Below are 26,118 nucleotides of genomic sequence, written 5' to 3'. Positions count from 1 at the left end.
ATGTGAATACATACTGTATAATTAACATCTATTAAAATGCATTCTTAAACCAAAGTTCAATATTAACCGGTTAAGGACCAGGCCCAAAAGTATGTTAAAGACCAGGCCTTTTTTTTCAAAACTGACATGTGTCACTTTAAATGGCAATAACTTTGAGACGCTTTAACATAGACAAGTGATTCTGAAATTGTTTTTTCGTAACACATTGTACTTCATGTCAATAGTAAATTTTGGTCGGTATGTTATGTCTTTGATTATTAAAAAATATGAAATTTGGCGAAAATTTCGAAAAAAATGCAGTTTTCAAACTTTGAAATTGCAAGTCTTCCAAATAGAGAGTCATACCAACCAAATTTTTTCATAAATCTAATTAACCATGTCTTTCATTTATGTTGCAATCAAATTTTAATCACTCTTTAAATTTTTTCAGATATTATAAGGCTTACAAGTCAAGCAGTAATTTTCCAAATTTTCAAGAATATTTCCAAAACACAATTTTCAAGGGACCAGTTCAGTTCAGAAGGGAACTTAAAAGGCCTCTGTAATAAAACCCCCCATAAGTCACCCCATTCTAAAAACTGCACTCCTGAAAGAATCCAAAACAGCAGGTAGAAAGTTTTTTTAACCCTTTCAGCATTTCACAGCAATTAAAACAAAATGGAGGTCAAATTTACATTTTTCAATTTCTATCACTAATATATTCATTTAGCCCTAGAATTTACACATTTACTAAGGGTTAAAAGTGGAAATGCACCCCAAATTTTGTTGCACAATTTCTTCCGAACACGACAATACCACATATGTGCTGTTACCCTAATGTACGGGCACACGGTCGCTCTCAGAACGGATGGAGCGCTAATTGGATTTTGTAGACCAGATTTTGATAAAATAGTTTGCAGGCACCATGTCCCATTTGCAGAGCTCCCAAGGTGCCAAAATAGTGGAAACCCCCAAAATGTGACCCCATTTTGGAAACTAGACCCTTCAAGGAATTTATCAAGGGGTATAGTGAGCTCTTTGACCCTACAGGTGTCTCACAGATTTTTTTACCATTGAGACGTGAAAATGAAAAATTACTTTTTTTGTAATAAAATGTTACTGTAGCCCTAAATTTTTCATCTTTACAAGGGGTTAAAGGAGAAACTGCACCCCATATTTTGTTACACAATTTCTCCCGAACACGACAATACCACATATGTGCTGTTACCCTAATGTACGGGCACACGGTCGCTCTCAGAACAGACGGAGCGCTAATTGGATTTTGTAGGCCAGATTTTGATAAAATAGTTTGCAGGCACCATGTCCCATTTGCAGAGCTCCCAAGGTGCCAAAATAGTGGAAACCCCCAAAATGTGACCCCATTTTGGAAACTAGACCCTTCAAGGAATTTATCAAGGGGTATAGTGAGCACTTTGACCCTACAGGAGTTTCACAGAATTGGCCCAGCAAATTGGAAAATTACATTTTTTGCTATAAAATGTTGCTTTAACCCAAAATTTTGCATTTCCACAAGGGGTTAAAGGAGAAAATGCACCCCACAATTTGTTACGCATTTTCCCCCAACTACAGAAATGCCCCACATGTGGCTGTAAAGTGATGTATGGGTACACTGTAAGGTCCAGAGCAGAAAGAGCGCTGTTGGGATTTTGGCGGGCAAATTTAGCTGGAATATCTTTCAGGCACCATGTTGCATTTGGAGAGCCCTTGAAGTGCCAGAACAGTAGAAACATCCCCAAAATGACCCCATTTTGGAAACTAGACCCCTCAAGGAATTTATCAAGGGGTATAGTGAGCACTTTGACCCTACAGGAGTTTCACAGAATTGGCCCAGCAAATTGGAAAATGACATTTTTTGCTATAAAATGTTGTTTTAACCCCAAATTTTGCATTTCCACAAGGGGTTAAAGGAGAAATTGCACCCCACATTTTGTTACCCAATTCATCCCGAACGTGACAATACCCCATATGTGCTGGTAATCTAATGTACGAACGGATGGAGCGCTAATTGGATTTTGTAGGCCAGATTTTGCTAGAATAGTTTGCAGGCATCATGTCCCTTTTGCAGAGCCCCCAAAGTGCCAAAACAGTGGAAACCCCCAAAATATCACCCCATTTTGGAAACTAGACCCTTCAAGGAATTTATCAAGGGGTATATTGAGCACTTTGACCCTACAGTTGTTTCACAGAATTGGCCCAGCAAATGGGAAAATGACATTTTTTGCTATAAAATGTTGCTTTACCCCAAATTTTGCATTTCCACAAGGGGTTAAAGGAGAAATTGCACCCCACATTTTGTTACCCAATTTCTCCCGAACGTGACAATACCCCATATGTGCTGGTACCCGAATGTACGGGCACACGGTCGCTCTCAGAACGGATGGAGCGCTAATTGGATTTTGTAGGCCAGATTTTGCTAGAATAGTTTGCAGGCATTCAATAAGTGCTTTAGCATCTTCTTAGAGTATCCAGATTTTTTGTGAAATGTTGAAAAAGATGCAAAAAATGTAATTAGTATTTTTGTTCCCCAATGTATTCATCTAGGGGTATAATTTAGGGAATTTAGAGTTTATAACAATAGGAATTTGCAGGTTTATGCAAAAAATGTAATTAGTATTTTTGTTCCCCAATGTATTCATCTAGGGGTATAATTTAGGGAATTTAGAGTTTATAACAATAGGAATTTGCAGGTTTATGCAAAAAATGGGGCTTGGTGGCAACCACAAAATTAGAAGTGGAATATTTTCTGGGGAAGAGCTCTAATAATGAACAACAGTGTGGTATCTCTCAAAACAAGAAATACACAGGCCTGGTTGTGAGGGGCATGAGGGACAAAAGTAACGGGTATCTCTGCGTCGCCCATTTTTGGCGCAGACACGGCATTTTTTTTGCACGTTAGCCTGTGTTGTTGTGGAGGGAATTAGACTGATAAAATGCCTTTCAGTTAGTCGTTTGACATTTTCAGACTGGGGGTTCTCTATGGGGTCCTGAGGGTCAAAAAGGAGGTTGTGAATTATTTTTTCCTGGAAATCCAGATATTTGTCGGTGCCTCCCTTCTTTTTATAAAGTAAAAAGGCATTGTGAATTCCAATTTGTATTAGGTAGATGGCCACTTTTTTGTACCAGGTTTTGGTTTTCCTTTTTATCAAATAGGGCTGTAAGATTTGATCACTTAAATCCACCCCCCCCATGTGTTTGTTATACTCGGACACACTTATTGGCTTATGCTTGTCTGCTGTTGCCCCTCTTTCCCTCACTGCCACTGTTCCTGTGGGGTGTATTGTGCTCAACACATATACATCTCTCCTATCTCTGTATTTCACCGCCAACAGCTCCTCACAAGAATAAGAACAGGACTCCCCCTTTTGTATGCCTTTCCCCACTAGCTGCTGCGGAAAACCAATTCGGTTTTTGCGCATGGTTCCACATGCTCCTGTGTTTGCACAATGCAAGTGTCTAAATAGGGCCACACCTGAATAGAAGTTGTCACAATACAAGTGGTACCCTTTGTGTAGCAGGGGCTGCATTATCTCCACCACTATTTTACTACTGATGGGAAAATTTGGGGGGCATCCTGGGGAATTAATTTTTTTATCTCGTCCCTCATATATTCTGAAGGCGGCGGTGTAGCCAGAACTGCTTTCGCAAAGCTTATATAGCTTTATGCCATATCTTGCCCGTTTGGAAGGGAGATATTGGCGAAAGCTCAGTCTACCGTGAAAACTAAGGAGGGATTCGTCCACACTGACGTTTTGCTCTGGGGTGTAATGTTGTAAAAAGGAGTGGTTCAAATAATTTATGAGGGGTCTCAGTTTGAATAACCGATCACGGTTTGGATCATTACTTGGGGGGGCCTGTGAATTATCACTGAAGTGAAGGAACCTCATTATTCGCTCATAGCGAAGCCTGGACATGACTGCCGAATATATTGGGGTTGACTGTGCGGGACTTTTTGACCAATATGATCTGATTGAGGGCTTTTTTTACAATACCCATATTTAGGGTGAGGCCCCAAAATTTTTTCATTTCCACTAGATCTGTGGGTGTCCAATCTTTGGCATGGGCAGAGGAAGGTTTTTGGGTTATGTACTGGGTGGCATATAAATTCGTTTGAAGGACAATTTCATTGAGGAGGTCGTCGCTTATGAATAAACTAAAATAATTCATGTGGGTAAACTGGGAATCATCCACTGTTATGCCAGGAGATGCAGTAAATGGGTGGACTCTAGGGGCAAAAGATGGAGCAGGTGCCCACTGGAGGGAACGCACATCAATTAGTGGGAAAGTGTCACTGTGTGCTGCCGCACTGCTAGTTCCTGCACCTTCACCATCTGAAGAGTCAATGTCATCAGGGAGAACGTCCCCTGAAGACACATTGGAATTGACACTTATATTGTCATTTTCATTGTCTGCAAATGTTTCAGTGTCAGACGCATCTGATGCATCTGACCAAAGAATGGCGTATGCCTCCTCACTAGTATAAAACCTCCTCGCCATAATCGCTATACAGGGGACAGATATATATATATACCTATATGGTGGGTATATATATATATATGTATATATATATTTTATACGGTAGATATATATATATGTATTTAGCTAGAGAGCTGATTACTGCGAGCCCTCTTTGACACTTTGGCTGACAATGTCTGTAAAGCGCCACAGAATATGTTAGCGCTATACAGGGGACAGATATATATATATACCTATATGGCGGGTATATATATATATATATCTATATTTTATACGGTAGATATATATATATGTATTTAGCTAGAGAGCTGATTACTGCGAGCCCTCTTTGACACTTTGGCTGACAATGTCTGTAAAGCGCCACAGAATATGTTAGCACTATACAGGGGACAGATATATATATATACCTATATGGCGGGTATATATATATATATATATATATATATATATATATTTTATACGGTAGATATATATATATATGTATTTAGCTAGAGAGCTGATTACTGCGAGCCCTCTTTGACACTTTGGCTGACAATGTCTGTAAAGCGCCACAGAATATGTTAGCGCTATACAGGGGACAGATATATATATATACCTATATGGCGGGTATATATATATATATATATATATATATATATATATATTTTATACGGTAGATATATATATATGTATTTAGCTAGAGAGCTGATTACTGCGAGCCCTCTTTGACACTTTGGCTGACAATGTCTGTAAAGCGCCACAGAATATGTTAGCGCTATACAGGGGACAGATATATATATATACCTATATGGCGGGTATATATATATATATATATATATATATCTATATTTTATACGGTAGATATATATATATGTATTTAGCTAGAGAGCTGATTACTGCGAGCCCTCTGGCACAGTGGCTGTAAAGCGCCGCAGAATATGTTAGCGCTATACAGGGGACAGATATATATATATATATACCTATATGGCGGGTATATATATATAGATATATCTCCCTATCTAGATCTGATATACAGAGATATATATATATATTTATTTTTTTTATATATATATATATATGATCTATGTATAAGGTGATATGGGGTGGGAATTAGGGGTTTTTGGGCAGTGGATGGGGTGATCGATGGGTTTTTGGGCAGTGGAAACAAAGTATAGTGCTTTGTGACAGCTGCTGCTCTAAAATATCGCTTCTTCTTCTCTTCTCCTCACAAAAGAAACTAAGTGTAAGAAGAAGAGGAGAAGGAGGAGACTTAGAAGCAGCCGTCACTACTGTAAATAGAACGGATCGCTGTGACTTGCTGTCACAGCGATCACATGACCGGGGACCAATCAGATCGGTCCCCGGCATGTTCACCAAGTCCCGCGCCGGTAGTGGGGGCGGGACTGTCGCCGGGGGGACGCGCGATCCCCTCTAAAATGGAGTCTAAAGACCGGCCGTATTTTTACAATCGGCCGGTCTTTAGGTACCAGGATCACTGGCCGTAATTTTACGGCCAGCGGTCCTTAACCGGTTAAAGGAAAAAGTGAAAATAAACTGTGCTGGTGCGCAGTGCAGGTGAAGGTAAGTGAAAGTAATAAAAAAATAATAAAAAATAAAAAAATGCCGAAATAGATGATGACTCTGTATGAAATTTCGTGCTCCAAACGTATATATAAGACTGACATTGCAGATAAGTGGAATGGAGACAGTGCTGAAAAAGAGCAAAATAAATAATTAATATTAGATAAAAACAGGATTAAAATCAAAACATATTTCAAAGTATGAAGGAAAACTGCCAATACAACAATGAATTAATAATATAATAATGCGTAAATTGGTGGAACAGATCAGATGGAATAATCTAGAGAAATGGGGCAAAACTTAATGACTCATTGAGTCCCTTAGGTGCTACTGTATCTAAATGGAAAATCCATTTGCACTCTTTTTGTGCTAGGATTCTGCGCCAATTACCTGCACGTGCGTTCACTTGAACTCGATCTATTGCGCGAATGCGCAGTAGTGTGGGGTCACAGTTATGATAAAGCTTGAAATGTATAGGTATTGTTTTTAAAGATTCCACTTCTGTGCATGATCGTGCATTTTCAACACCAATGACATGCTCCCTCACCCGTCTTCTCAATTCTCTCGACGTCAATCCAATATATATCAGATCACAAGGGCAAAGAAGGAAGTAAATTACTCCAGTGGATAAACAGTTAAGAGGAAATCTGATGGACTATGTTCTTGTTTTATCCGAGTTCCAGAACTTATTGGATATATCAATGTTCCAGCATGCAACACAACCCCCACAGGGCTTACACCCATTCCTAGGTGGACCTGAACCGAAAATCAAAGGTTCCGGGGCCGTCTTGTAATGGCTGTGTACCAAAATGTCCCGTAAATTACGACTTCTGCGATATGTAATCATGGGATGTTGATTCACATATGACCCAATAACTGGATCGCGTGTAAGAAGATGCCAATGTTTACACAAAATATTACGCAGTTCAAAGCTGCGAGAGGAATAATTCGTGATGTACCGAACCAATTCATTCGATTCAGATTTCTTCTTTTGCTTCCGTAAAGTGTCACTCCGATTGGTCGACATAGCTCTTCGAAAACCATTAAATATATCATCGTCTTGGTAACCACGATTTCGGAAACGCTCACTTAAATTACGGGATGACTTCAGGAATGCCTCATCAGTAGAACAAAGCCTCCGAGTTCGTAAAAACTGCCCCACTGGAATCCCTTTAATCAGTTTTTTGGGATGGGATGATGTTGCATGTAGCAATGAATTGGTGGCCGTGGATTTACGGTAAACATCTGTGTTAATGTATCCATCCGTCGCCACCTCCATGTCCAGATTTAATACCAGTTCTCCTCGCAGTAGGACCTCGTCTATGTCTTCTGTACATTCAACAGGGGGTGAATCCACTAACTCCACTCGTGGCAGAGATCGTTACCAAACTAGACAATTCAAAAGGAAAAATGACAGTGCCGAAGGTGGCACACGTAAGAAAATCACTACCTCTACTAATCATGGTGTGGTAAGTAATCGTCTTGATGATATGCTGGTGATTAATCTATCGGATCATAATCTCACCCCACAGCAAATTGAGGTACTTACATTAGGTCTTAATTTTGCCCCTGCTTCTAGGCTTAATTTATTTGATGCAGTAAAGGACCTCCATCTCTTTGCTCGTAAGCTCATTTTCAAAAAAAATTTTCATGGATCATCGGATGCTTTTCGGTTCCCTTCTACACAGGAACAACAAGCTCTGCAAATCCTCAATGAATTGGCGGATGATACTGAGCATGACAATGGTGGTGAGTTCCTTCGTAACCTCATTCCTAACTCTAAAAAATTTCCACCACTATCTTTGGCCAATAATGTAGAGGTGTTTGTTAAAATGGTCACTACTGATATTATGAATATATGATCCAGTATTCATCATGATAATATCAGTGGTCGCCAACGGGCTGCTTTACGAGAACTGTCTAAACTATCGGATGTGGAATTTAAACCCTCGGACAAAGGAGGGAATGTAGTTTTATGGCCTAAAAGGTTATATGAGAGGGAGGTTTTTAGACAGCTCAAAAATACTAATAATTACAGTAAACTTACATTTAATCCTTTGACAAAATTTCAAACTGAATTATCATCTGTATTACAGAAAGCCGTTGATGACGGTGTCATCACTCAGCAACAATATACTTACCTGTTTCCTGTGTCTCCATCCGTCGCCACCTTCTATTTGTTGCCTAAAATTCATAAGAGCCTTACATGTCCACCAGGCCGCCCAATAGTCTCAGGTAACGGCAATTTATGTGAAGCAATATGTAAATATATCGATTTCCATCTCAAACCCTTAGTGGAGACTTTACCCTCTTTCATCAGGGACACAACAGATTTTTTGTCTAAGATAGATGGTATCCATCTTGACTCCAACATGTTACTTGTAACATGTGATGTGGAATCTTTATATACTTCCATCCGTCACCATGATGGCCTTGAAGCTGTTCGTTTCTTTCTTACTACATCTAATTTAGAAGAAAGTTTGGGTGAGTTTTTGTTAGAATTATTAAAATTTTCACTCACTCATAATTTTTTCACATTTAAGGAATGTTTTTATTTACAGACACAAGGCACCGCTATGGGGTCATCATGTGCACCATCTTATGCGAATTTATTTTTGGGTTATTGGGAGCGCACAATTTTCTTTACCGATCCTCCACCATTTATTGATCAAGTTCACTTTTGGGGTCGATACATTGATGATGTGTTTTTGATTTGGCAAGGTAGTAGTCATGAATTGGAAATGTTTTTCAACAGTCTCAATACAAACAACAAGAATATTTTTCTCACCTATAGATTCAGTCCCACAACACTGGACTTTTTGGATGTCAACATGGAGGTGGCGACGGATGGATACATTAACACAGATGTTTACCGTAAATCCACGGCCACCAATTCATTGCTACATGCAACATCATCCCATCCCAAAAAACTGATTAAAGGGATTCCAGTGGGGCAGTTTTTACGAACTCGGAGGCTTTGTTCTACTGATGAGGCATTCCTGAAGTCATCCCGTAATTTAAGTGAGCGTTTCCGAAATCGTGGTTACCAAGACGATGATATATTTAATGGTTTTCGAAGAGCTATGTCGACCAATCGGAGTGACACTTTACGGAAGCAAAAGAAGAAATCTGAATCGAATGAATTGGTTCGGTACATCACGAATTATTCCTCTCGCAGCTTTGAACTGCGTAATATTTTGTGTAAACATTGGCATCTTCTTACACGCGATCCAGTTATTGGGTCATATGTGAATCAACATCCCATGATTACATATCGCAGAAGTCGTAATTTACGGGACATTTTGGTACACAGCCATTACAAGACGGCCCCGGAACCTTTGATTTTCGGTTCAGGTCCACCTAGGAATGGGTGTAAGCCCTGTGGGGGTTGTGTTGCATGCTGGAACATTGATATATCCAATAAGTTCTGGAACTCGGATAAAACAAGAACATAGTCCATCAGATTTCCTCTTAACTGTTTATCCACTGGAGTAATAAACTTCCTTCTTTGCCTTTGTGATCTGATATATATTGGATTGACGTCGAGAGAATTGAGAAGACGGGTGAGGGAGCATGTCATTGGTGTTGAAAATGCACGATCATGCACAGAAGTGGAATCTTTAAAAACAATACCTATACATTTCAAGCTTTATCATAACTGTGACCCCTCACTACTGCGCATTCGCGCAATAGATCAAGTTCAAGTGAACGCACGTGCAGGTAATTGGCGCAGAATCCTAGCACAAAAAGAGTGCAAATGGATTTTCCATTTAAATACAGTAGCACCTAAGGGACTCAATGAGTCATTAAGTTTTGCCCCATTTCTCTAGATTATTCCATCTGATCTGTTCCACCAATTTACGCATTATTATATTATTAATTCATTGTTGTATTGGCAGTTTTCCTTCATACTTTGAAATATGTTTTGATTTTAATCCTGTTTTTATCTAATATTAATTATTTATTTTGCTCTTTTTCAGCACTGTCTCCATTCCACTTATCTGCAATGTCAGTCTTATATATACATTTGGAGCACGAAATTTCATACAGAGTCATCATCTATTTCGGCATTTTTTATTTTTTATTATTTTTTTATTACTTTCACTTACCTTCACCTGCACTGCGCACCAGCACAGTTTATTTTCACTTTTTCCTTTAATATTGAACTTTGGTTTAAGAATGCATTTTAATAGATGTTAATTATACAGTATGTATTCACATTATGCGTTTTTCTTGTATTTGTCAACTTTTGTATGTCACTTTATGTTTGCTCTGTATGTCTGTCTGTCTGTTTAATCTGAGTGTAGATATATATAATATGAGCATTACATCATTCTGATATATGCCCAGCAGCTACTCTGCGCTTAAACCTGCGGCTTTTCATTCAGCAGGACAGTCCGCAATGTATGCGGCAATTTGACGCATGCGCGGAGACACATTCCTTTCGCTATGACACATCCACCGGCTTGTCCCGTGATATTAGTTTTCACTCGCGCATGCGCTATATGGGGCAATTACGCTCCATGTAGTTTTACATTGGAGATGGTGTCTCGCGAGAGAATTCAGGTGCTCGCGCATGCGCAATGAACATCTTTTCATACGGCCGCTGCCACCAATGATGTGCGGTGTTTTATTTTCTCTCCGCGGCCATTGGTTTACAACATCTATTGTCTGGGCTATTTAAAGATCGGGTTCTGGGATTAAAATTACCCCCTGACGAAGCCAGGAAGTGGCGAAACGTGCGTCGGGCGTTCCATAGTTGGGTAGGTTCATTATATCAGTGGATTATACTCTGTGTTGGGTCTTTAAAACTTTTTTCACTATTGGATTTATACTGTTTACTGCTTTGTACACTATGTGCTTTATTTCTTCACTGGGATTTTTATGATATTTTGGCCGTTCTAGCTTTTTGCATGCTGTTTACACAGTTGCTTCATAGATGACCCAGCTGAGTTTCATTGCCACCATTAGATTGTATTATGTTAGCCTCCCACACTATGGTACATTTATTATATTGGTTTCCCTCATATTTAATATTTTATTGAATATTATGTATTATTGTTCTTATTTATTTGAATAAATATTTGTACTTTATTTTCGAGTGATCCTGTCTTTATGACATCGTTTTTCCATATATTTGTAGATGATTGAAAGTTAAACAGTTTTGCAAATATAAGTAATTAAAAATTCTGCAGCGTTTAAAAGATTTTCTCTACTATCTTAATGGTGACGTCTGTTGTCTTGATCGGTGGCCTATGGTTACGACCACTAATGCAGAAACTTTCTATGGTCGGGGTCTTGTCAGGAACACAGCCATGATTTTCTTGTACCTGGGTTATCGGGCAGGGACACTACATGAGAAGATATCCCGGCCACAATAAGGAAATCATGGCGGATTTTCTGACCTTAGAAAGTTTCTGCATTCATGGTTGTATCCACTGGCAACCGATCAAGACAACAGACTGTGACCATAAGATATTTAGAGAAAATTTTTAAAACTCAGCAAAATGTTTACTTATATTTGCAGAAATGTTTAACTTTTAATAATCTACAGATTTAAAAATAATTACGTACATGGGAATACCCCTTTAAGCAAAAAAGCTCCATATAAACTCAGCCTTAAAGCTGCAGATTATCAGCAGCATATCACTTTGTGTAATCTTGGATATGCTGTTGATAATCTGTGCAATTGAAGGGGAGAGGAACAATTGCATCAGTGAATGTGTTATTATGGGGCCAAGAGCCAGGGGCAAAACTCAGGACTGGATAATGGGTCTGTGGAGCGATGTCATCATTTCAACCATAGACCTGGCACATGAACGTCTGCTCTTATCTTAAGGCTGCTATTACATGTTTTCATTTGTGTTAACACATGTAATCTCTTAAAGCACATTGATCAGCACTCGTCTTGGTCAGAATCAGCCATCGTATATGGACTTTAAACCCTTCCCGATATGGCGGATGCTGAGAAGCCACCATAGCCACTGGGTCTCTGCTGTAATATACAGCAGAGACTTGTCAGCAATGATTGTGGACATTAACCCCCATAACCCTCCCCCCCAATACACATTGCAGTGTATTAGTTCTTATTTATTTGAATAAATATTTGTACTTTATTTTCGAGTGATCCTGTCTTTATGACATCGTTTTTCCATATTATCAGAGTGGATTTACTTTTTGGTGCCTTAGTTGCATTTGTGTTTGTATCCATCTACAAATATAGATATGATTATGTCCATGGGAATACCCCTTTAACCCCTTCCCGCCGATGGCACTTTTTGACTTCCTGACCAAGCTCGATTTTCCAAAACTGACGTGTCACTTTATGTGGCAATAGCTTTGGAAAGCTTTAACTTACCAAAGTGATTTTGAGACTGTTTTTTCGTAACACATTGTACTTCATGTTAGTGGTAAATTTTGGTTGATATGTTTTGTGTTTAATTATAAAAAAAATAGGAAATTTGGTGGAAATTTTGAAAAATACGCATTTTATAAAGTTTGAAATGATGTGCATTGCATACAGATAGTCAGACCGCCAAAATTATATCCTAAATCTCATGTCCCAGATCTCTGCTTTATGTCGGCATCAAACTTTAGGCGCCCTTTAATTTTTTACGGACATTATGAGATTTACAAGTGAAACAACAATATTCAAAATTTTCAAAGAAATTTCTAAAACCCATTTTTGAAGGGACTAATCCAGTTATGAAGGGGTTTTGAAAGACCCTTGTATTAAAGCCCCCCATAAATCACCCCAATTTCAAAACTGCACCCCTTAAACAGCCAAAACAACATGTATCAAGTATTTCAACCCTATAAGTGCTTAACAGGAATTAAGACACAATGGAGGTGAAATTTTCAAATTTGATTTTATTTTACAAATATTTTAATTTAGCCCTAGAATTTGCACATTCACAAGGGGTTAAAGGAGAAAACGCATCCCACAATTTGTTATGCAAGTTTTCCCGACTACCACAGTACCCCACTTGTGGGTGTAAACGAATATATGGACGCACAGTGAGACGCAGAAGGGAAGGCGCGCCAAAGAGCTTTTAGAGGGCAGGTCTGGCTGTGATCAGTTTCAGGCACCATGTCGCATTTACAAAGCCCTAGAGGTGTCAAAACAGTGGAAACCTCTAGAAAGTGACCCCATTTTGAAAACCGCACCCCTCAAAGAATTTATCAAGTGATGTAGTGAGCATTAGTAACCCCGAAGTGAATATGTAAGCTGTGCGGAGTAAATTGGGCACACCAAATCCCATTCTATTTTCCCACTAGCTCCTATGACACGGATGGGGAAGAGGGGCATTCTGGGGGATCAGCACTAGTGTATTATCTCTCATAAGCTCTAAATATGGGGGGCCCCTGAAAACGCTCGCACAGCTTATACATTTCGCAGCCACTTATGTCCTAATGATTTGGCGACTTTTGGGGGTTTTGTCTTCACATTGTACAAGCTAGATTTTTATTTTCTGGCAATGTGGCCATATGAGGGCTTGGTGTTTGCGGTATTAGATGAGCTTCTCAATGCCACCATTTTGGGGTGCCTGTAACTTATTGTCTACATCTTATTAACTCTTTCTGGGTGGGATGTAAAAGGACACAAATTCTGGCATTGCTTTTTAGCATTTATTTTTTTCCCCGTACAGCATAAGTAACATGTTACCTTTATTCTGCGGGTCGGTACGGTTACGGCAATACCTCATTTATATGATTTTTTAATGTGTTGCTATTTGTGCAGAATAAAATTCAACGTAGGGGGAAAAAAAAAAATCAATTATTTTTGCATCGCCAAATGTTTTTTCTTCTATTTTTCTTTATTTTACATAAAACATTTTATATAGGAAAATGGGTTTTTTGGGGCTTTATTTCTAATTTATTTTAAACTTAAACTTTATTTTTTACATTACTTATTTTTTCTGTCCTCATGGGGGATTGAAGCAGTAATCTGCTGATCACTGCTTAACTACATGTACGCTGCAATACACGTGTATTGCAGAGTACACAAATTTGTCAACCTGTGTAGATGCACGGGGCTGACAACTTCCATTTTGGCAGGATCAACCAGGTATGTGAAGGGGACAGCAAGGGCAGACCCGGGGTCACTGATCAGACCCCGGGCTACCCACTACCAACACCGGCACCCCCACCCGAAAGAGTCGTGGGGGGTGCCAATCGGCACCATTATGTACCGAAACCCCTGAGATGCCGGCGGTCATGTTTGACCGCCGGAATCTCAGGGGTTAACACCCACGATCAGACCCGGTTCCGACCGTGGGTGTTACAGGGCATGGTGCGCACACAGTTTCTGTACTATTACGGCGGATGTCGGGAAGGGGTTAAGTACTGCATACAGTTGTAAATTGCTTAATGCCTAGTACATTTCTATATACTGCATAGTGTGAATGTAGCCTAATTTATATGTACTCCAATACTCCATTAATTTGCACTAATAATCCAGTGTTCATGCCCAAAATTTTGTTCCGAAATAAAACAGTAAATAAAACAATGGGTGGTGTAACATTACATAAAAGTATCTAAAGAAGCACCAAATTCATTACCCCATATGTATTTCCCCTTATTTATTGGTTATGGCCACATTTGAGGTGTTGTCTTCTAGGAACTATACATTTTGTACATTTTTTTGGTGAACTTTTTTTTTTTTTTTTTTTTAAAAGAAAGAAAAGTTGCATTAAAAAAGCTGTTTTTGTCAATGCAGTTGTTCCTATAAAGATATTGCTATTTTGGGTTTTGGTCTAATTTTCCTTTTCAATTTTTTTTTTTTTTTTTTGACAGTCCTGCCTGAAAACGATAGCTGAATTATTAATTTATCATGGACATCCTATTAATAGGATAAATGTGAAAGTTTGTGAGTTTGGATGTTTGTGTTTTTGGATGTTTGTTCCTTAATCACAGCCAAACGGCTGAATGGATTTTGTTGAAATTTCACACACACATTGCCCAGGAAGGGGGTGGGTCACTCACCCCCAAATCGCCACCATAACCCTCAAAAGTTCTCTCCGGCTCTGCTATAGGAGCTGGCATTAGGCCAGCCCAGGTCTTTCCATGCACCTCCTATTGGTGCATGGCAAGGTGTGGGCGGGCTATGGAGCCAGCGCTGCGGCACCATACGTTGCCGGGGAAGTGTGGGCGGGCTGATTGATCGGGGAGACCGTAGTCAACATGGCGGCAGCCCACATTCTCCAGTTGCCGCTGCCATCCCAGGCCGCCTACACAGGACCGGCAGATGTTGTGGACTACACACCATACACAAGGTGAGTCCAGCGGGGTGGTGGCCAGTGTCTGCAACGATAGTCTCCATTAACCCTAACGCCACCTCAGTCACAGCTGACCTGTCCTGATGTCCTCCGCCAGCGCGTGGGCGCTGCTCCAAGATGAATTCAGCGCACTGTCGGCTTTCCAGCAGTATATAGAACTGCCTGTTCCCAAAATCATGAAGGGTCCTCTTTAAAAAGAATCCAAGGCATAACCTTAGGCTTTAACCTTAGACCATTTCCAACACTTTTCTTTTGTTAATAACTACAATGACTATAAGGCCTTTTTTTGGCTCCAAATAAAAATGTTTTGCTTGATAAAAATCATGCAAGATGAAATAAAATACTGAAACAAATCTATGGCGTTCCCATATTTATTAGGCAATACAAAATGTATCCAGATCTAAAAAAAAAAAAAATTAATCTTCGTCCTCTTCCTCCTCCTCATCCTGGTTGATCTGGAAGTATCTTAACTCATAGCTTTCCTTACTGTTGGCAACCACACGCAGCCAGTCACGCAGGCTGTTCTTCTTCAGGTATTTCTTGGTCAGATATTTCAAGTACCTATTAAAAGAAAGATCACGGCTCAGGCTTTAAGACATTTGAAGCATTTCACTCTTATTTTAGGATTCACTGAAACGAAATATAGCACCGAGAGTCCTCCTAAAACTTTTATTATACACTAACACCACTTTCAATCAATGGCAGTTTCTCATATTGCAAACCTGCAAAGCACAATGTCCGAGTTGTTTTTATTTCGAGGCACATGCCACTATTTGTCTGCTATTTGTTAACCAGTATTGGGGGTGAGAAAGAGGTGACAGAGAGCATCCTCTATACACCACGTTGCTATTGACCATAGCATCAAAAAAAAGTTAAGCCACTAAAGTGGAGGAGTCCCCAGTCCCAGCTGTTTGTTTTAGAAGGGTACCCAGGGAATTAACTAGAGCAGTGGTCCCCAACCTTTTCTCCACCAGGGACCAGTTTCAGCAAGACAATTTTTCTATGGCCCGGTGGGGGCAGGAAGGGGTGTGGTTGGGGTTAAGCATGGGGCTGTAGAAAAGCATCTCCGGTATCGGCATTGCCGACGACCGGAAGTAGCGCATGCGTTCCACAGTGGAACGCATGGCAGAGAGATGCACAGACAACTGCGACAGTGGTATGATTGACATCAAAGGATGTCAAGGGGATAGTATTGAGGCAGGAACTACCGTATATACTCGAGTATAAGCCGACCAGAATTTAAGCCGAGGCCCCTAATTTTACCACAAAAAAACTGGGTAAACTTATTGACTCGAGTATAAGCCTAGGGGGCAAAATGCATCAGCTACTGGAAAATTTCAAAAATTTAAATGGCCGGAGTTTTTGGGTGCAGTAGATGCTGGGAAAGGGGAGGGGGTGTTTTGGTTGTCTGTCTGCCCCTTCCCTGAGCTTGAGGATCCCCCCCCCCCCCAATTCAGCCTGGCTGAATACAGGGTATCTGCAGTGCTCCTATTAACCCCTTCCCGACGGTACAGGAGCATTGCAGATCCCCTATATTCAATAGACCAGGCACTGTCAGACACAGGGATACCTAATGTGTTTGTGTGTCACAGTCATTTTCTACTTTTGTATGTATTCTATGGGAAGGAGGGATTTACAACTTTTATTTACTTTATTTTTTTATTATAATTTTTTAAAGCTTTTTTTCCACTATTTTAGGGGAGATTCTATACATTACTATTGCGGCTGGTCATAGACTCCCCCTCCCAAAAAAATAAAAAAACATTTTTTTTTAAAGTTTCCTTTTTTTTCCCCCCACTATTTTATGAGAGATTCTATACATTGATATTTCTGCTGGTCATAGACCCCCCCCCCCCTAAAAAAATGTTTTATTATCTTTTTTCTGCTGACTCGAGTATAAGCCGAGGGGGGCTTTTTCAGCACAAAAACTCTGCTGAAAAATTCAGCTTATACTCGAGTATATACGGTAAGTGTACAACAGAAGAAGTTGCCCAAAGTTTGGTAGGCGAGTGCGGGGTGGAGCCAAGTCCCGCTATATGTCCTGCATAGTACTAGAATCCCGGACATACAGCGGGTCCTGGCTCAGCCCCGCACTTTGCTCACCTTATCCCGATGAGCAACAACCAAGCCGCTGACTCCTCGCCGCCGGCACACAGACCGATGCAACATGCCCCACGGCTCGGTACTGGTCCGTGGACTGGCGGTTGGGGACCCCTGAACTAGAGGACCATCTTAAATTAATTGTAAGGCTGGTCTTACATGACCGTAGTTTTGCACCGCAAATGGTCCGCAATTGCGGGCTCAAAATTGCGGACCATTTACGGTCCCATAATTTTCTATGAGGCCTCTTACACGATCGTAGATTTTGTCAGTGGTGTGGCGTGCCGCAACCGTGGTCCGGACAGTATACCGAAGGTCCAATAGAAGTCTATGGGCGTGTGCATTTTTGCGGATATACACTGAACATACATCAGTGTATATCCGCAATTGCGGATATCAACATGTGTGTTTTGTGGTGTGTTTTGTTTTTTGCGGATCCGCATAATACTGATACACACAGAACGTTGCGGATGCACTTTGCGGATGTCTGCGGAATTAATTTTTAAAGTGAAATTTGTGTTGCGGATCGAAAAAACCACTACGGTCGTGTAAGACCAGCCAACCTGTAAGGTAATGTAGCAGTAAGTAATACAGTAACCTCTTCCCACCACAGCTATTTTGAGTTTTTATTTTTGGCGGACGAATTGTACTGAATATTAAATACCTCGTACTAATTCATATTAAATAGTATAACACAGTGAAGGCGCACAAAAAAAATATTACCATGCTATGACATCCGGCACCTGCAACTTTTTCCATGTCTATATGCAGGGCAGCTGCATTTTCTATTTATACCATTTTGGGGAACGTCTGTCTTTTGATCGCTCTTTATTCAGATAATTAGGGGAGGGGAAACAATGAAAACACAGAGATTTTGACATTTTTAGCCCTCCCATACAGTAGAAGGGAAAAATATTTTTATATGTCTGACGTTTGGGATGTGGGAAAGGGGTGTGATTTATACATATATTTTATCACCTCTCTAGCTCTCAACAGATACTACTACATACAGATGCTACACAGTATTACTACTGTATGGCAGTCTACGGAAAATTTATACAGGCAAGTTCCAATACAGACATCACTGGCCTGGGGGCCTTCATAAGGCTCCAGGCTGTTAGAGAGGTAGGATAGCTCCCACCATCTTGCTGCACAGGAGCCATCCTAAAAACAGAAGGTGGAGAAAAAGAAAAAAACAACAAAACAAAAAAACAACCCTGGCAGGGGGTGGCACTGGAGAGGGAAAATCTGAATAAAAGGGTTAATGCTTTTGCTATTCATTCATAAGCCCGAATTGGCAGAAGCGAAGACCTGTTCTTCATATCACTCACCTCTTGGAAAATGGTACTTCTGATGTCACAGTGATTTTGCTTTTGCTTCTCTCAATGGTGACAACACCACCACCTAGGTTGCCAACTTTCCCATTGACTTTGATGCGGTCGTGCAAGAACTGCTCCTGTAATGTATTAAGAACATCCAGAATTGAGATCTCACTAACACAGCTAAGCTAGCAACACCGTTATAGGGTTTGGTTACCCGTTCCATAGCAAAGTGCAACCTGACTAGAAAGGTCTCCTGGTACGGACAGGTATACCACCATATACCTTAAAGGACACCTGGATAGTTTACAATAATGTGCAAGACTGTTTAGCTCACAGAGCACTGCCTAGGCTGGCCCCCATGACATCCATGATCAGGCATTTACAGGGATTGTCGTCCTTAAATGCAAAGAATTGTTTTTTCTTTAGTAAAAACAAGGATTGAAAAATATAAAAAGAACAGCTATAGAATTATTTTTTTTTTTTTTATCTAAAGCTGACCCAGTGTCTACAGTGGGGAAAAAAAAAAAAAAAAAAAAAAAAAATTAACTCCTTAAGGACCAGGCCATTTTTTTGGTTTTCGCATTTTCGTTTTTTCCTCCTCACATTTCAAGAGCCATAACTTTTTCATTTTTCAGTTCACAGAGTCACATTATGGCTTATTGTTTGCGGGACAAATTGTACTTTGTAATGGCACCATTCAATATGCTGTGCAATGTACTGGGAAGCTGGAAAAAAATTCAGAATGAGGTGCAATTGGAGAAAAAATGCATTTGCGCCATTTTCCTATGTTTAATTTATACAGCGTTCACCGATTGGTACAAATGACATGTTACCTGTGTTCTGCGTGTCAGTACGAACACGGTGATACCAAGTTTATATAGTAATTGTAATGTAATGTTTTGATGCCAGAGGCATCGTCTAATAGAACTGCTGCGATTTTGCTATTCACTGCCATACAGTAGTATTGCAGTGAATAGTATGAGCGATCAGACCCCCTAGGTTTCAAGGTACCTAAGGGGTCTGATCATAAATGTAAAAATAAAAAAAAAAGTTTTTAAAAGTATTAAAAAATTTAAAAAATATAAAAGTTCAAAATCACCCCCCTTTCCTTTTTTTTTTTAAAAACACCAAAAACTATGCATAGTTTTTGGTGTAAGTAAATGAAAAGAAAAAAAAAGCACCAGGGAAGGTGGGAGGGGAATCGATTGTTTACCGCGTGGTATTCGACCGAGTACATCAATAACTATGCAAAGGGAGGTATTCGATCTAATACTACTGGCTCAGCTCTACTGGAGACTAAGTTATAGGCAGGGTTACACAAGTTCAATTGATGGTGTATACACTTAAAGGGGTTGTCCGGGATAACTATAAAACCCTACATTAATCTAAACACCTTCCCCTCCCCTACTTTCTAAATTACATAATTAATCAAAACTACATATTTACTCATAACTGGGGCGGTCATGTGACCAGCCTAAGGACATTTTCTGATTATCCGGTAATGATCTGTTTCGTCATTTCCAGAAACGGAATGTCACTACTACCTCACCCCCACCCCCCGCATCCACTCCATCATACTTAAAGGGGTTGGCCACTTTCAGACCAATATTGAGAGACAAATGTTATTGTTTGTACAATAAGCTGTAGAATTTTCCAATATACTTTCTGTATCAATTCCTCACGGTTTTCTAGATCTCTGCTTGCCGTCATTCATTCTGTTACTTCTAGTGGATAAAACTCTGACCATGGTCATGTGATTTACGGACCATGGTCATGTGATTTACGGACCATGGTCATGTGATTTACGGACCATGGTCATGTGATTTACGGACCATGGTCATGTGATTTACGGACCATGGTCATGTGATTTACGGACCATGGTCATGTGATTTACGGACCATGGTCATGTGATTTACGGACCATGGTCATGTGATTTACGGACCATGGTCATGTGATTTACGGACCATGGTCATGTGATTTACGGACCATGGTCATGTGATTTACGGACCATGGTCATGTGATTTACGGACCATGGTCATGTGATTTACGGACCATGGTCATGTGATTTACGGTCCATGGTCATGTGATGAGCACACAGGTGCACAGCTGATTACCAGGCAGATGTCTGATTACTGTGCTGTGATTATAACGAGCGCCACCTGTGTGCTCATCACATGACCATGGTCCGTAAATCACATGATCAGAGTTTTATCCTCTAGAAGTAACAGAATGAATGACATCAAGCCAAAATCTAGAAAACTGTGAGGATATCTTTTTATTATACAAACCATAACATTTGTCTCTCACTATTGGCCTGAAAGTGGCCAACCCCTTTAACTAACTGCTATCTAGGCTTCCTTCTTTGGGGAACGGCTCCTCCTCTTCCCTTGATATTTGCACGTACACCAGGGCCAGAATCCTGGCTTAGTGCTGAAGCCGACAATACAACTCTATTGTGCAAGCTGGGAGCCTATGCAATAGAGAAATATTGAAGGCTACAGCACAGTGCTACACATTCCCCACAGAAGGAATAGGGTAGGGGCGCTGAGTTAGCTAGCAGTGGAGGAATAGCTAGAGAGATGGGGGGGAACCAGGAAAAGTCACAGAAACCCTTTCCGCCATGTGAACATTCTGTGCAGCTAGCCGCGACGGGATGCCGAGGCAGCATCAGCACTCCGCTACTGATTAGTCCCAAATGAATGGGCCTAAACAAGAGCGTGTCTCGAGCTGCGGCATCTCATTCCTTTTTTCCGCTAGCGGAAAGAAAAGCAAGCAGCTCCCACTGAAGTCAGTGGGAGCCATTTTTGCGTCAAAATCGCCTGCAAAAAACTCTGTGTGAACTAGCCCTTATATGGGAGCACTTACTAACCTATTAATAACACTAACAGACCTATTTTTTTTTTAACAAAAATAGGCCCGGAAAACTCCTTTAATGCAGGTAGTGTTATACGGTCTCAGCCGGCAAAGACGTCCCATGGATAGTCTTCAGTGCGAAGCTGTTGACCAGGGTATCGCACACCTCCATAGCCTCATGGTTCATTGTAACCACTTTACACCACATATGGGTGTGTGTACCTTCTTTTTTATTTTGTCTTACCCACAGCTCTAACTATGCTGAGTCTTTACATTGTGATGCATCTGTGAGGGGGGTAATATCACGCCCTTAGTTCTTTGTGAGGACAATAGATAATGACAACTAAGGCGACCTCCATACGTGATTCCATTATCCCAGGTTTTGGATACACATGGTCGGCCACACAAAGAATTGCTGTCTAGTGTTTGGTGTCCTCAGGAATGGGGGATACCTGCTTCAAATTAGGGAACCTCCAGCCTTATAAAACACTGGGGCTGTTGAGTGCTTGTCCCTTTAACCAATGTGCTGACGTCTGTTCTATATGTTTTTTAGATTTATTGGTAATAAAACTTATATTTTAGTTTATTAGTACTATTGTGGGAACCCACTTCTGTGATTATATTTATCTGGTTTCCCTCAGAAATAGATAGACATAGAGATAGATAGATAGATAGATAGATACATGGATGGATAGACAGATAGATACTGTAAATAGATAGATAGGAGATAGATAGATACATGATAGATAGATACGATAGATGGATAGACAGATAGATACTGTAGATAGATAGGAGATAGATACATGATAGACAGATAGATACGATAGATAGACAGATAGATAGACAGAGATAGATAAGATAGAAATGATAGCTGTGAATTTTTATTTATTTTTTTACTAAGAATATAGATATTTGCCATCATGGGTATGTCAGGACTAGTAACAGCACCTCTTAACTGCGCTAGGGTCTTTTACTTATTTTTGGTAAAAGTAAACTTACAAAGTTAGCAGCATCCATGATGCCATCTTCCACAGGGTGTGTACAGTCCAAGGTGAACTTCAGCAGCTGCTTCTTCTTCTTACCGCCCTTAGTTGTGGACTTTTTCTAAGGAAACCAAAAACCCACCAAATATTAGATTTGAATAAGCAGAGAAGTATCTGGCTGGTAAGCAATAACATCACACACTGAGATCATTGTGGCCATGGGCTATGAAGGCGCCATCATTTTTCATCCCCAATGCCCAGAGGAATGGCCCATCAGCAATGTGTCTTGTGCGGAATCTGCACTAAGACTGAGCAGGATTTTCTCTGCCGCAGAATCTATATCAAAATCATCACCAGATTCCATTGTATGGACATACACTAACATCTCAACACATGTTAAAAGGGTATTCCCACAAAGATAATTATTTTTAAATTTGTAGATAATTTAAAGTTAAACATTTTTACAAATATAAGTAATTAAACATTTTGCAGATTTTTACAGATTTTCTCTAAATATCTTGTGGTCGGTCTGTTGTCTTGATCGGTTGCCACTGGACCTTACTAAAGTCAGAAAATCAGCCATGATGTCCTTTTTGTGGCCGGGATATCTTCTGATACATGTAGTGTCTCTGCCTGATAACCCAGATACAATAAAAAAAAATCATAGCTGGGTTCCTCAAGTCCCCGACCATAGAAAGTTTCTACATTAGTGGTCGCATCCATTGGCAACTGATCAAGATAACAGACTGTCACCACTAAGAAAGTTAGAGGAAATCTTCAAAACTCTGCAGAATTTTAACCACTTATATTTGCAAAAATGTTTAACTTTTAAATATATACAAATATAGATCTGATTATGTACATGGGAATACCCCTTTAACTTACTTCTACCATTTAGATGCTACAGCAGTCTTTAATGTAAAAATGGCAAGAAAAAAATGTTTATGGGGCAACACGGTGGCTCAGTGGTTAGCACTGCAGCCTTGCAGCGCTAGAGTCCCGGGTTCGAATCCCACAAGGAACAACATCTGATAGGAAAAAAATGTACATTGTGATCCCTATATGGGGCTCACAATCTACATTAAAAAAAAAAAAAAGTTTTGCAAAAACAGCCCGATTCTGCGACATGTACCAAATTTCTGCAACACGTGCATATTGGCGAGAGCTCACCCTGCTGAGGATTTACAATTTCCACTGGAGATTTTTCAATGTACAGCCTGGATGAGATTTGTTAACATCTCACTCACTCCCCGGCTGCTGTAATATGGAGTTTCCACACAAATCTGAACATAAAGTATACATTGCATCAATATGTACGAACAAAGTGAATAAAGCAAATATCATTATATTATAATGTACACTACAGTTTGGCAACCTCAACCTATATATAATACAGTTACCAGTAATACAGTATTGAGTCCTGTACATTATAATGTATATTATAGATTACTAGTCTCATCCCTCTACCACTTCACATTATACAGTCTATTACAGATCACTAGTCTCCCCCCTGGACCTTTGTACAATATACTGTGTATTACACATCACTAGTCTCTTCCTGGTCCCCTGTACTTTATATTGTGTGTTACAGATCCCTGGCCCCCTGTACATTATACATCACTTGTCTCCCCCCAGTACATTATATTGTATAATACAGATCACTATATTGTGTATTACACATCACTAGTCTCCCCTTTGATCGCCTGTACTTTGTATATTACAGATCCCTGCCCCCTGTACATTATACATCACTAGTCTCACCTCCTGGACCACTGTACTTAATACACTGGACACCCGGCTGGGTTGTTACTAGAGGCCGGAGGATGAGGCCTGGTTCCCGGTTCTCCTCCCCCAGACACCCCAGTACATCACCACTTCCTAGATCTACAACTCCCGGGCCCCACACACCTAGCACCTACTCCACAGAGCCCCTGTCTCTGCCGCTGCCCCCTCCTCCCCCACACCCGGTCCAGGCTGCACCCAGGCCGCGGCTCCTCATGCCGCACAAGCCGCCTTCCTGGTACGTTCACACTCCTGAATCAACAGGCGCGATCATGGCAGGAATGAAACCCGCATTACAGCACAGGCGCGAGGAGCCGCGGAGCCGCCACCGACAGCAGCGAGAACAAGCTATAGAACACAACGTGAGGAGCTCGATACTGACCATAGGAGCCATGGCGACCTCGGATGGCTGAAAGGAAGAGGAAGCCGCTGCGCATGCGCTTTGTAATCGGCTGCATAGCAATCGAGAGCAGAGCGGATCGATGGTCTCTAATGCGCATGTGTGTAGAGCCCAGAGAAGCGCGTGCAGCTGCCTACGTCATGTACTTATCATATCAGTGTGCGAGGCTGCAGTGGTCAGTGTGTGTGCGAGGCTGCAGTGGTCACTGGTGCTCAAAGGATGAGACTTCAGGAAATCCTATAAATTCATCTCTAGGCACCATTTTATCATTTACATATAGAATGAATGTACAGTATTTAACAAGTGGACTTACTTCTACTGAACCTGAACTACAGTACATGGTGTATTATACCCCAGAGCTGCACTCACTATTCTGCTGGTTGCATCACTATGGTCATACATTACGTTATGTATCCAGTATTAATGTGGAGCCATGCTAGGTTCACACTAGCGTTTGGCTTTCCATTCTTCGGGGCTACTTGGGAACCCAAAAAACGCAAACCTAATCCATTTAAAAAGTGGTTACCTGTGGAAATCTGCAGTGCCACATAGACTATAATGGGGTTCGCTGGGTTACCACCTGAAAAATGCATAGAGAATATTCCTGCTTGCAGAATGCTTTTCTCTTTGCATTTTTCGAGTCCATACACAGGGAGGAAAATGGTGAGGAATTTGGTGTGGAATTTCAGCGCTGAAAAAAAATCCCTCCCAATGATTTCAATGGGTTCCTTTTTCTGCTAGCACACCAAATTCCTCACCATTTTCCTCCGTGTGAATGGACCCTTAAAATAAATTTGGGGACGGAATCCTTAAATAGAGCGCACGCTGGCGTGAACTGAGCTTTACCCAGCTTGTGTTATCCTCCAGAGCTGCACTAAATGGGGTATGCCAGATTTTTGGTATAAACAATAGTAAATCTAGTAGGGCTGTGTTTGCCACGCAACCTTTTGTAAAAAGTGGCCCTAATATCTTTCTGGTGGAGTCACTGGGCACATTTTTTAGGCCACTTGGACCATTATTTAGCATAAATTGCCCCTTCTGGGGTCTTGTTTGCACTCCGTTGTTTATTTATGACGCCTTTGCGCCTTTTTTCCAGATGTTTTACTTCCCTTGCCACTTTTGCTTGTTAGCAAGGAAAGGGGGTGATGTCAAAGTAGAATTTCATTTCTTCTATATTATTATCTTGCTCCTATTTAAAAAGACACAAATGCTCTCCGATACATAGCACAAAGTGCACATAGACAGAAGAAAGGTGCAAGTAAGGCCTAGTTTACATTTGCGTTGGTATTCCATTCGGGGGAGTCCGCATGGGGACCTCTCGAACAGACTACCGAATGCATTTGCAAGCGGCATGCAGTGAAAGCACA

General features: G+C 40.6%; 2 protein-coding genes across 2 annotated transcripts in view; both read right to left on the bottom strand.

The window, feature by feature from the left end:
* ICMT (isoprenylcysteine carboxyl methyltransferase) overlaps nucleotides 1–26,118 on the bottom strand; it is a 122,958-nt gene that overhangs the window by 29,593 nt on the left and 67,247 nt on the right. The window lies entirely within an intron of this gene.
* Nucleotides 15,669–24,818, bottom strand: RPL22 (ribosomal protein L22). Its single transcript, XM_075278495.1, has 4 exons — nucleotides 24,734–24,818; nucleotides 22,586–22,690; nucleotides 18,743–18,867; nucleotides 15,669–15,872 (listed from the first exon to the last, which is right to left on the bottom strand). Exons 1-4 carry the CDS (start codon nucleotides 24,743–24,745, stop codon nucleotides 15,728–15,730), a joined length of 387 nt encoding a protein of 128 aa, XP_075134596.1. The 5' UTR covers nucleotides 24,746–24,818; the 3' UTR covers nucleotides 15,669–15,727.

Source organism: Leptodactylus fuscus, chromosome 6, assembly GCF_031893055.1.
Source record: "Leptodactylus fuscus isolate aLepFus1 chromosome 6, aLepFus1.hap2, whole genome shotgun sequence".
Lineage (NCBI taxonomy): Eukaryota > Metazoa > Chordata > Amphibia > Anura > Leptodactylidae > Leptodactylus > Leptodactylus fuscus.
The sequence above is the reverse complement of the archived record's forward strand: the minus strand, read 5'-3'. Positions and strand labels throughout refer to the sequence as shown.

What these genes read in the sequence shown, in the direction of transcription:
- RPL22 (XM_075278495.1), bottom strand. An exon ending in TCATGGATGCTGCTAACTTT is followed by an intron (nt 18,868 to 22,585) that starts GTAAGTTTACTT and finishes AATACATTACAG; the next exon opens with GAGCAGTTCTTGCACGACCG. An exon ending in GAAGTACCATTTTCCAAGAG is followed by an intron (nt 15,873 to 18,742) that starts GTGAGTGATATG and finishes TTCTTTTAATAG; the next exon opens with GTACTTGAAATATCTGACCA.